The sequence below is a fragment of the Dermacentor andersoni genome, chromosome 3 (assembly GCF_023375885.2).
Source record: "Dermacentor andersoni chromosome 3, qqDerAnde1_hic_scaffold, whole genome shotgun sequence".
Classification (NCBI taxonomy): domain Eukaryota; kingdom Metazoa; phylum Arthropoda; class Arachnida; order Ixodida; family Ixodidae; genus Dermacentor; species Dermacentor andersoni.
Window position 1 is genome coordinate 50,775,016 of NC_092816.1, and position 13,244 is coordinate 50,788,259.

Sequence of the window (13,244 nt, forward strand, 5' to 3'; positions counted from 1 at the left end):
AAAATTTAAAGTTCGCAGGGGGAAAACAAACAAACAAACGAACAAACAAGTGAGTAGATGAGCACGAAGCGGAGACAGTGAAGTGGCTCTTAGCAGGCGACGGGGAGCGCGTCGTGCGTGCCTTGCAGTTAAGGCAGCTCTCCAGGCAACGAGCCCTCGAGCGAGCGGTGAACGCGCTTTCACCCTTGCACGTATATAACGCGGCGCTCACAGGGAGCTGAGCAAGGGAAGCGGTACGCGTTGGCGGCCCGTAGCGAAACAGAACCAGCCACGCATAATGTCCCCGTCCATGACTCTCTTCCCCCCCCCCCCCCCCTTATCTTCCCCGCGCCCGTTGCATATAAAAATCTTCCTTGAAGGTGCAGCTACTGCTGCTGGCTGCTACTGCGGCGGCTACCGTTCTTGGCGCCTTTTCTCGGGCTGAAAACTCATTTCCCGTGACGAGAACGCGTGCGAACGAGTCCGTTATATAGCCGCTGTTACAGACATCTCGCCGCTGGCACAAGCCATCACGTGTGCGCATACTGTAGCAGAAAAAAAACCTTTCTTACAATTACTAGAAGGAATTGTGGTGCTTCGATCGTTCAGCCATCATGGGAATGAATGGGTAGTACATGAATTTGTCTGATCTTCATGCTTGTGGCTTGAGACGTTCTTGTGGCTTCGTTTGTTACGCTTCATATGGGATTAAATTGAACTAAACTACAAAGCAATCCATTCTCTTTCTTAATGCAGAAGGCGAAAAAAAAATCAGGCTCTAAACCAAGTACCGCTTGCTACAGTCACCAGAATTTATGTTCCTCTCTCAAATGGAGCAAATTTCGTTATAATCAGCCCTTGGGTTGTTTCAGCAAAGCAGTTCTGCGTTTTACTTTTATTTGAATAGGCGGCATCAAAGTTGAGTCTGAGCTAAAGCTTCCTCTTAATGGCACAGTGCATTCCGAGCGGCGTGAAATGAGCACGTTCGCATGGCGGAATCGTAATGCGTTGTCACGTGAGCTTTATGAACCGTGCTGAGGAAAGTCTCCCCGGTAATTTCACGTGGCTCAAAAGAGATCGCAGACCAAGAAGAAGGGCAGCCGCAGAATGGTGCCGCCCGAAAAGATGCAGATGATGCGAGAACCGCAACCACAGCGAGTCACTAATACAAAAATCGAGTCACTTCAGTATCATTACGTGATTTGAATGCGAAATCATTGTGACCTGTCACGTGTCCTCACGTGACGCGTGAAGTTACGTCGTACATGAGCGTATCGGAATCAATTTCACTTCCAGTTATCACGTGGCCATGCTACGTGACGTCATACATTCTCACATGTCATTCGCAACTCTACCTAAATCCACCTTAATACATGTTGCTCTAATTTGTACCAACCTTAATAGAGTTTAGTCCTCCTAGCCATAGTTTGTACTAACCTTATTCCACATTATAACACCCTAATACACTTTAATCCACGTTAATCCCCTTTAATCTACCTGACTTCACCCTAATTCACTTTATTCCACTTTAAGTCGCCTTAGTCCAATTTGTTCTAATTCACTTTGCCTAACTGTAATTAACCTTAATTTACTTTAATTCAGTTTAGTTACCCATAATTACTACTAAGTAACGTTGTTATGCCATTTACTATATTATGCATTAGTACTCTCGTCATACAAGACGCTGATGACATCACATGACGTGGTGATTGTTTTTCGTACCACTAATTGCCTACAACGCCGGCTTTCCTGCCTCGTGGGACATTTAATGCCTTTGCATTAATAACCGAGGATTGCTATTACATGTTAGAGCAGTCCACTGGAACCCCTGGGCTCACTCCCTGTGAGAGTGGTCCCATGTACAAGGTTGAAGCATGGCGCGCAGTTTCAAAGCAGAATTTTATTGCATCTTGTTTACAACGTGTATACTCATCATTTCTCCCGACGTCTTATGCATATTTTTTTATTCATGCATTTTCAATCATGCAGGACTGTGTTTAGCAGGACAGACACGCTGCGTACCACAACTTCTTGGAGCCATAATCTTGACGCATAACGCTACATGTTATTGCACATAACCACCACAATCGTCTTGGCAACATAAGTGAGTTTTTACAAATATTTGTTTCGCCATCTCGTCAAGTAGAACAGCAACACAGCTTTCGCCAAGTGCTCCACCGGCACCCAAAGCCTTTTAAGCTCTATTTGACAACGCGAATATTTAACGAGCGAAAACACGATGTTCGAGGTCCTGATTTACAATATCACACACTTTTTTAAAGCCGTGAAGCATGGAATTTTCGTCTAGCCAGAAGTGCGATTTCGGTGGCATGCGACGAAAATCCCAGCCGCAAGTGTCGCCTCCCTGCTGACCTTCCCTCACCACCCTCCTTCTCTGCGGCTGCGATCAACCAGTTCTGCGAAGCTTGAGATATAAAACAGTGCTGCTTGTGTGCTGTCGCGGATAAAGGTCTCGACGCCATCCTCGCAGGTGCCTCGGAAGGGCCGGCGATGATGGGCTGAGGGAGCTGAGGCCCCCTACGTCGGTGACATGCTAAGCATTGCAAAGAAGCTCCGCCAACAAAAAACGCAGTGCGCCTGCTCTTCCCCTCGGAAGGAGAGCTGAACCAGCTGGAGCTCGCCCACAGCTCAATTACTTTGGTCGGGGAAAGTAAATGCTGCGCTAATTAGAAAACAGAAGCTAATTTTTTCAAGCTATAGTGTTACCTCTGGCTGAGCAGTGACATCAGGAACACCTATAAAATGTGCCTGGACGTTCAGGCTTCCTCTTTAAACAAGTGACACAAAGGCCGATCTTTAGGAACAACGCAGTTTCAAACACGCAAACACGCTTGATGTCAAGTAGATAAGCAAATATAATTGGCTGGCTCACTTATGCAAATTCGTTTTAGTTGGGCAGTGTTCATATAACCTTGTAATTCTTAGGTTGCCACCGACTATAGATTAGCACTCACAGCGTGTTTACAGGAGGTATTCAGAGACCTGGATTGGGAAGAATTGGGGATAAAAGTTAATGGAGAATACCTTAGTAACATGCGATTTGCTGATGATATTGCCTTGCTTAGTAACTCAGGGGACCAATTGCAATGCATGCTCACTGACCTCGAGAGGCAAAGCAGAAGGGTGGGTCTAAAAATTAACCTGCAGAAAACTAAAGTAATGTTTAACAGTCTTGGAAGACAACAGCAGTTTACGATAGGTAGCGAGGCACTGGAAGTGGAAGCATCTACTTAGGACAGGTAGTGACCGCAGATCCGGATCATGAGACTGAAATAATCAGAAGAATAAGAATGGGCTGGGGTGCGTTTGGCAGGCATTCTCATATCATGAACAACAGGTTGCCATTATCCCTCAAGAGAAAAGTGTATAACAGGTGTGTCGTACCAGTACTTACGTACGGGGCAGAAACTTGGATGCTTACGAAAAGGGTTCTACTTAAATTGAGGACGACGCAACGAGCCATGGAGAGAAGAATGATAGGTGTAACGTTAAGGGATAAGAAAAGAGCAGATTGGGTGAGGGAACAAACGTGAATTAATGACAGCTTAGTTGAAATCAAGAAAAAGAAATGGGCATGGGCAGGACATGTAATGAGGAGGGAAGATAACCGATAGTCGTTAAGGGTTACGGACTGGATTTCAAGGGAAGGGAAGCGTAGCAGGGGACGGCAGAAAGTTAGGTGGGCGGATGAGATGAAGAAGTTCGCAGGGACAACATGGTCACAATTAGTACATGACCGGGGTAGTTGGAAACGTATGGGAGAGACCTTTGCCCTGCAGTGGGCATAACTAGGCTGACGATGATGACGATGATAGATTAGCACATTATAGCAGCAGCCGGGATCCCGGCATGCCCGTGGACGTCGGAGCCATCGCTGATGAGACGCTGACGGGAGGTTGATACCGCGGGATCATGACCGCCGAGCTGCTTGATACGCCGCCAAATGTTGGTCTCAACCAAAAGGCCCAGACGCAAGAAAAGTCTATGGCACTTAGATATCCCTACGTATATGAGCGCGAAAGCATAGCGCCGTCTTCCCAATGAAGACTCGTTTTACAAAGCGTAATGGCACTGTTTTCACGTTGCCTTGTATCATTTCTGCAGCAAGGTGCACTGAAGTGCGGGAAGGCAACAAACGGACGAAGGAAGGAGGATTGCAAGAGGACAAACACGAGCGCTTTTCTTATTCAGTGCATTTCTAGTGCGCAGGGCCTTTCCGTTCAGCGCTCGTGTTTGTCCTCTCGCAATCCTTCTTCTTTCGTCATATATTTCCCTGTTTGCACTTCAATGCTTCGCACTGCAGAAATGTACACACAACGGACTTAAAGCAACTCACCCGCGTCGCTATTCTTGTATCATTTCTCGCATCACATGCCTCGGCTTCGTTCGCGTGCTTGCGGGGACGTCCAAAGGAGCCGGGCGCAGCTAATGACTGAGAAGGGGGAGTCGAAGGTTCGTACGTCGGAGTGCACGACAGAAGTCGCCGAAATCGTTGCAATGACTGGAGGCTCCGCGGTGGGTGGCGCTATATATAGACGACGACGAACGCGCGAGCAGTGGAACGAGGGCGTCTCTATGACCACGTGACTTTTCGTATCATCTCCGGCCACGCCGCCAGATTTTCCGCTTTACGAGCCATATGATGATTTCGCAATAATAGGACTCTGCTAGCACGCATAATCGCTGGTAACGCGGTGGTTCCGCTTTTCCTCGCGTCCGTGGCGTCATGATTTCGATATCGGGCTTCCGTGCTAGAAACCTGCCGTCGGGCAAATTTTAATAATGTTTACTCAATTACTTGCAACACAGTATCGTTTTAAAAATGTTCACTATGCAAAGTCACGAAGCCGTATAAAGCCAGGACAAAGCTACGGCAAATCCATGACTACCCGTCATCGCCATGGCGGCTAAGCTGCCTTGCTTGGGGCACCCGTGGATACTAGGGCCACAGGTCCCTCTAGTAACTATACGAAATTCTGTGACAGGAGATTCGTGTAGTATTGAGTGAGCTCGCGCTCGCATCAGACCATCACGCCACGGGGGCGGTTCTCTAGGGCCTTTATTAACGAGTCGTTTGCGCCTCTGATGCCCGTGTTATTTCGTGTGCGTGTAATTCACACCGGGGTGACCGTGCATCGTCAGGGCACAGTGGGGCCTCGTGTGTCCTCTCACCTGTTAATGGCTCGGCGTACATTGTGTAGACCAGCATCTTCTAACATTTTATTACTGTACTCTACTCCACATCTCGAAATATATCGGGGCATCGCTTACCCTTCTAAGCTGTGTTCCTTTTGTCGATTCTTACGGTTGCATCTGTCCTGCGAAACAATATTTGCCTCTTAGCTTAGACCTTTCGCTAGGCACGTATTTGTCTCGCCCCGTCTGGAGTGTCTTAGATAAAATAAATACGCGACTGATGGGGGGGGGGGGGGGGCGTGCCTAATCAGGGTACTCTATCGATCTATCATTTATACTGATGGCGCGCACGTCACGTCGAACACGGCGATAATTTGCCTAAATGAAAGCAATGGAGCACCAATGTTCCCTTGTTCTCTGGGGGCAGCTAGCGCTTTGAGACGCAGTGTGAAATTTCCACCGCCTTCGGGATCGCCTCATATGCCTAAGAAACAGGTACTAACGTTTCTTCGCAAGGTGTCTACTCGGCAAGACAAAAGGCAGCACATACCCAATAGCCCAAATTGTTTATACATCCGGGGAGGGAAACACGTCAAAGGCCAAACCCAGAGGAATAGCCAAAGAAAGGTTAAAATGCCCTTATTTTACTTTGATTTCGGCACGCTTTGGCCATTTTAGCCCTATAGCGCTACGAAGCCCCGTTAGTAATAAATCACTTTGATTTTTATAACACGAGAAATTGAGATTTATTTTTCAGATGCGGTGATACGTAACGTGTGGCTCGTGAAAACCGTGGTGGCGAACAAGATAACTTAAGGGGCCGACGGGAAATCGGCAGTCGGCTCTTACAAACGATAGGCCGACTCAATACCCCGCCGTGTTCCTAAATTCAGAAGTATTTGGGAGGGGCGCGGCGTCGCGACCTCTGTTTTACACCGCTCTGCAGCCATGATGGGGGCCGTTATTTGTACCATCCTTTTTGTGTAACTACACAGTGAAACGCAAGCCTCGCGGTATAAGTATTGGGGCAATAAAAATGGCGTGGTTATCACGCGGCGAGACATGGACGCGCCGACGCCAGGCGTTAGAACGCCGACAATACGCCACAGATGCGCTTCATGTGGTTGGCATGTCAAGGTGTCCGAGACAGGGGCTCTATATATTTAAGCATGTAGGCAGGTATTGCCTTTCCTCTTTCTTTCTTTCTTTCTTTCTTTTTTCATCTTTTTTATTTTTACGCGATTCCATGTTGCCGTGGACATGGGGTGCGTTGGTGCCATCTGTTTTTTTCATCGATGACTCATACTTTTCTTGGACCACGCTGATGATTTACGACAACATTTAAGTGCCTCTTTTCGTCGAGCGGCTTGCATGTGAGCGGCTTATAAATGCTTTCAAGTGGCTGGGTGACGCAAAGGCTCATGGGGATTCTGGGTCTTGCACGTATAGCTTTTTTTATTTTTACGTGCCTTCCCCGTATGCTGAAGGTACGTCAAAATCTCGCCCGGCAACAGCAAGATTAAAGGAGACCAAGGGTGAGATGCACAGAAAGACAGACAAAAGGAAAGCGAGAAAGACATCATTCAAGAACATGGTTCTACTCAATTTGCGTACATATAGGCGCGCGAAATTGTGAGCAAGGCAGAGAATGGAGCGACGGCGAACGGTAAGAATACATATATATATATATATATATATATATATATATATATATATATATATATATATATATATATATATATATATATATATATATATATGTATATATATGGAATAGCGGTAATGTATTTTTCGATTCTACGAACAATAGATATTCTCGCCAGGCCTCTCGTTCTGCTCAAGAAATAGGGCGTCCTGCTTTCTTTTCTTCCTTTTTTCCTTAAGCATATACTTAGTCTAGCTTCTGGCCTAGAGCGAACTGTTCCCTTCTTGCAGACGTGCAGAAGCTCTCAACGCCCGGGCTTCCCATAGGTGAACAATAAGAAAGGCTAATAAAAGAGTTGAGAAGCAGTGCTTAACGAAACGGGAAGGCCGTACAAGTTCGGGGCGCGTCTTCGCGAGGCGCCTCGCTGCTTTTGGCGTCGCATGTGGAACAATGGAACGCCCGCTCGCAAATTGCCTCCAGCCATGGAAAGGAAGAAAGAAAGAAAGAAAGATGAAAGAAAGGCGAGATGGTCCGCGGAATCTTCAGGCTGAAATGCTCCATGCGAGCGAAAAGACTGGGTTTTGAAGAGTGAACTGAACGTATTATATATATATATATATATATATATATATATATATATATATATATATATATATATATATATATATATATAAAATGAGGTGCGTTATTGTGTTCTAGGCTCAAGGCAACTCGAAAGGCAGGCATACAAGACAGCCTTAATATGCTGCACAGTTCCTATTACGTATAGCCAGAGTCACTTCATATAACATTTTTAGATCACAGCTCTCAGGCACCCGTTATTGCGTCGGCGTAACGAGCAGAAGGAACGCGGAGCGCAGCAGACGATGAAAGAGGGCGACAGCGGTGAGAGCGCGAGGAGGAAAGTGGCGAGGAGGGTATGGTGAAGGGGTGAAGAGAAAAGTGGAGTGCGGCACGAGACCTGCTCTACGGCGGCAATTCTCTACGAGATGGAACCACAGAAGCGTGCGCCTTCACTCATTCGCCGATGCCGTCGTTACTGAGGCATGTGGTGATGCGTCCACCGATACCACATATGGAAACAAAGCGCTGGCGTGGGCTTCGAAGCCAGTGCGCATGCGCTACTTCGCCTGCGCCGCCACCGCTAGAGAATGCGCTCCGTGCGAACCCAGCGTTCGCGTGTTCCCGCTTTTTTTTTCTGAACATTGAGCGACGTAACCGGTGCCTCCCGCTGCAGTGTAAAATAATTTACACCCTAAAAAGTGAAAAAGGGTGTAAATTTGTCTATAACTCACACCCTTATGATGTCCGTTATATAGATTACACCCTAAGGGTGTGAGTTATAGACACATTTACACCCTTTTTAAGGGTGTAGATTTTTTTCCAGTGTGCTGCTAAACGAGCTGCCCAAGCAGAGGCTCAGCGTCGCCGGCGAGAGGATCCTGCCGTTGAGATTCAAATGATTTGCCTCACTACATCGCGAATTCAAAACACATAAACAGCTCCGCTCAAATTTAGCATTAGGGACTATCGTAATCGTCGGTGAATTTTTTTTAAATGTTATCGAAGAACTCGAGTGTAGCTAACTGGTTCCACGTTCAGTGTTTGTATTGACCGCGCTGTAGGCTTAAAACAGGTGAAGCCGCTGACGAAAGGAATACTTAGCTTGATGCAAATGAATGGGACAAGTTAGGCTTAGCCTTAGTAACTGAGCCTCGAGGACTCAGCCCGGATAGGCTGTTCTCGCTATCAAATGTGCAGAAGGAAACGACTACGAAGCCACGAGAAACGCAAGTAAACAAGTGAAAGAGATGAAGTAGCAGGTTAGACGTTTGCTCGAGCCACGCAAATGAAGCATGTCACCTTTGCATGTCAACATGCAAAAATGATGCAACGGAGGAACTTTTACTTGATCTGCCTTAGCAATGCTGAGAAGTCCAGTCGGGTTAAACATTTCACGTTGGTCTATTGTTTGCAGCAGCGTTTCTGTACGTGGTACGAGGGAAGCGGCATAGAGCTCAGTGCGAAAAATCAGACATTTTGTTATCTATAGTACAAAAAGAAAAGGAAAGCTAGGCACAGGCAGGGGGGAACTCCTGTTTCCAGCTGGTCTAACAGTGTGGACATTTGGCAAGTCGCATTGAAGACAGGTGCCGCAGCGCAAACGGCGTGCGTTGGCAGTTTCCTTTGGCCACGTAGTCAATTGGCACTTTACAAAGTAATTGAGGCCACAAAGGGAGAGGAAATGCCATTATCACGCCATTAGCATTTTAGAAAAAGTCGCCTAGCAGAACAAGTGTGGTGGTTAGATGGTCTGAGGAATTGGTTTCCTCATGTATGGCGACTCCGCTCCCAGCGGTAACGCACACACACGCACGCGCACGCACACACACACACACACACACACACACACACACACACACACACACACACACACACACACACACACACACACACACACACACACACACACACACACACACACACACACACACACACACACACACACACACACACACACACACACACACACACACACACACACACACACACACACACACACACACACACACACACACACACACACACACACACACACACACACACACACACACACACACACACACACACACACACACACACACACACACACACACACACACACACACACACACACACACACACACACACACACACACACACACACACACACACACACACACACACACACACACACACACACACACACACACACACACGCGCGCGCGCGCGCGCGCGCGCGGAAGCACAAAAGGCTATATGAAGCGAGCACTCAAGTGAACGAGAGTACAATATGTCCCGTCGCGAAACAAGTCGACGTATCGGACTTGTACGGAAATATAAAGGAGAAAAAACGAAGCCGTTAATTGCGTCGCGCGAAATCTGAACGTCAGCAATTATCGACAGAAACAAAGAGAAACGCGGAAAGAGTCCCGGCAAGTATTGCATATAGGTTTGAACAAGCAATCAGGCGACAGCGAACGTCGGCGACTCTCCCATTTGCTCGCGCGGTCGATGATTATAAAGCAAGCGCGAAGACAAAAAAAAAAAAAAAAAACATTTCGACGTTATTTAACCTGCGTTCAGCAATTCCGGACGACAATGGGATAAGGCTTTCAGTGTCGATTGAGAACACGCGATGTCAGGGTGGCAACTTGATCGGTCCAGGTCTCTCAACTCCTTCCCCGCCTACAGCGGGGACAAGTTATCTTTAATTCCTTCTTTCGCGAAGCGGCCGTGACGGGCCAGCGACGATGTCGTTACAGGACCTTCCGACTCGTCATTTTCTGTCCTTTTTCTTTCTTTTCCGCGCGCCGATAATTACAAAGACTGTGCTTCGTTCTAACGAGCGTAATACCGTGCAGCGGTATGCGAGCCGATTGCAAGACGGTGCGGCACCGCCCGCACGCAAGAAGGAATATGGCCGCGACTCACCCAACACATTGCTTGATAGCTTAGCCAGTCTGTGTAATAACCGGCGTAATACTCATGACCTTACACAGCTGTACCCTCTTGCTTAGCGCAGCATACTTGAAAAAAAAAAAGCAAGCAAGTACAGACTAACTAATGCCGATTTCAAAAGACGCAAGACTTAGCAGGCCTGAAGTCAATGATGGCGCTAAGCATTCGCCACTGCAGTATACTCCGTCACGTGACCTACAGCCACCCTAGTTACGTGACCGAACGAATAAATATGAAATACTCTGGATGAGTCCTCATTTGGACTCCGTTGTCCCCTTCTCGGTAACTGCTGTTACTCTGTGCCTCTTCAAGAAGGCAATGTGGCGGTTCGGACTATCGATGAATAATACAGTGGAGGTTCTAGCTCCGCAGAACGTCATATGGGGTGAGTCAGGAACAACTATAAAGGCGGACACATCGACGGCGAGACAAACAGGAGCCACTGTGACCGCCCTGGATTTACGAGCGTTGACTTCGGTTTGAACGGAGGCATGCGGTGTGCGTAGGCTTCAGGTATTCACGAGGGAACTCGAAATCGAGCGTGTATCGCGACGTCGCGTGACACGTCAGCGCTGTCAACAGCGCTGCATCGAATAATGGCGTACTCACCCCGAGTGCAGTAGTGCAGTGGTGTGTTCCTTTTTTTTTATCTCTCGCTGTTTTTCGACCAGGAGCGAGACGGACAAATTGATTTTATGCAATGTGCTGCCGCCGTAACCGACAGAAGAGGAAAGAAGAGGAGTATATGGGTCTCAGAAGAAAGAAAGGATACAAGATTCTATTGTATCGACGTCCTATTCTGTCACTGAACAAGCTGGCAGTCTATAGCGTACGAAGGCACTGCATGGAATTGTGTGCCTAGCAGCCACTTTGTTCAAGCAAAGGGCAATTGGGGAACTTTTTCTAAGATTCGCAAGAAATCAAAGGCACAAAGTAAAACGCCGAGGTGAAGCGGGGTGCGCCTGTGTCGTGTTCTATGTATTGTCGCTGTACCAGCCCTGTCCGCTCTGCATACATCGCGACGAAATTGCCCGCTTCGAATTGCACTCCCCGAAGTTTGAAAATGCGCGGCATTGGATTACCGTTCCGAGGGATATTGTTCGAGAGAAGAAAGGCGACGGAGAGAGAAGCTTAGGGTAATTCCTTGGGCTGTGAACGCGTGCCTCTGGAACAATGCGCACGACGAAGTCGACGTTACGGCACAGCCTTTCTGGCTGTAATTTGGCTTCGTACGTCGTATATACTAAGTCGATTTATCATTCTACAGATTGACTATATATAGTCCATGCAATGCGACGAGCAATTGTGTGTCCTACAACCCAAGGTCTTACCATCTACCCATTTAACGATACACGTGGAAACACGTCGTGGCTTTGGCGTCGCGCTGCTAAGCCCGAAGGCGTGGGATCGAATCCCGGCCGGCGCGACCGCGTTTCAGTGGGGGCGAAATGCAAGTACGCCCACGTACAGTGCATTTGTCGCGCGTTAAAGAACCCCAGCTCGTCAAAATTAATCCGCAGTCCCCAACTGCGGCGTGCTTCATGTCCATATCATGGATTTGCATGGCTATGTATGTGGTATTCTTGTCGATGAAGCGCTGCGTCACTCAGCTCTTATCTGTCTGGCAATGTCACGATGAAATGCCTCTATTGTATAGACTTGATGACTTTATAGACCTTATGACATAAAGTCTATATTATGAGACTTTACACCTTCGGAACAATTGAAGATGAATAGCATTCATTTAGCTGTCTATCGTTATAATCGTTAACGTTGTTGTCGTCAGTACTGTACAGCGCACACATGTGCGCCGGTGCAGTGATAGAACGTTGTATCTTTGTACCCAGGCTGGTTTCATGCGCTTCGCAAATCTGCAGCGCACTCGGCAATTACCGTCTCTGTTGACAGCTATGGCAATAAGTGTTATCGTCTTTAGTGTACCGCACTTTGCGACAGTAGTTTAATTGTAGATGTAAGAATCAACTCCTGTGTATTCATGTGGAGACTGATTTCATGCACAGACAAATACGAACTGCCACAGAAGTCCCACCGTTACCGCCACGTATCGTCGTAAGGGCCATCGTCTTCAGCAGGCCGCTCTCGACGGCGACTTTTATTCGTCTATCGATATAACGACGCAAGTATGGGTGCGAAATTCGTCTCTCACTCACCTTCTTGACGAGCTGGATTGGAAAGCAGACCTCTCCGGGCGCCGAGCCGGTGACCTTGTCCGGCGTGACCACTTCGCAGCCGGCCAGGCTCACGGAGATCACGGGGGCCTTGTCCGAGACCTCGTAGTACGCGTCCAGCTTCTCCGCGTGAAGCGCGACATACAGCCTGTGAAAGGACAGTATTCGTGTTATTCCCAATTAAGTTATGCAACCGAGTACTGATCCCACGCTTTGATATTAACCAGCGGTTTCAAACTCACGTCAGCCATCGCCTCTTATCAGTTTTTGCGTAGCTCCCCCTGGAGCGTTGTCAAGGAAGCATTTCGGAAAGCGACAAGGCACCCGAGTTGACTGTGTCTGCGCAAGGTATATCGCCTTTGTCCACTTGCGTTACATTTTTGGTTCATTCAGTGGCGGTGTATTCTTTTCTCGTTTTTATTGCGCTAGCCTATATGGACACTCCAGGGCCATTTCTACCGTCGCCGTGAGGTCCCGTATAAAGTCGAAGGTTGATAAAATCGTCGTCGCGCAACGTGTGACGTATGTGCGAGTGAAAGCGGGCGAGAGTGAGCCGGCGATTCCTGGTCAATCTCGCGCATGCAAGCGTGGAAAGCGGAGAGGAAGTACGCCGTCTTCCGTCGCGCGCAAGGATCCGGGAGGGATCCTGTGAAAGGGAAGGGGCGCGTTCTACTACACGCGGCCCGGGCGTCCGCGCGCGTCAGCCAGGGTAGCTGCATCTCAGAAGCCATATGCGAAGGGGACGGATTTCTGCCGCTGGCTGTGTTCTCGTG

The 13,244-nt window shown here is 48.1% G+C and overlaps 1 protein-coding gene across 2 annotated transcripts in view; it reads right to left on the reverse strand.

The window, feature by feature from the left end:
• The window catches only part of LOC126548301 (uncharacterized), a 244,681-nt gene that overhangs the window by 163,463 nt on the left and 67,974 nt on the right, over positions 1 to 13,244 (reverse strand). For both annotated transcript variants that reach the window (XM_050196461.2, XM_050196454.3), the window contains exon 3: positions 12,454 to 12,619. In XM_050196461.2, coding sequence (XP_050052418.1) covers positions 12,454 to 12,619 — 166 coding nt within the window. The remainder of the gene's footprint in view (positions 1 to 12,453; positions 12,620 to 13,244) is intronic.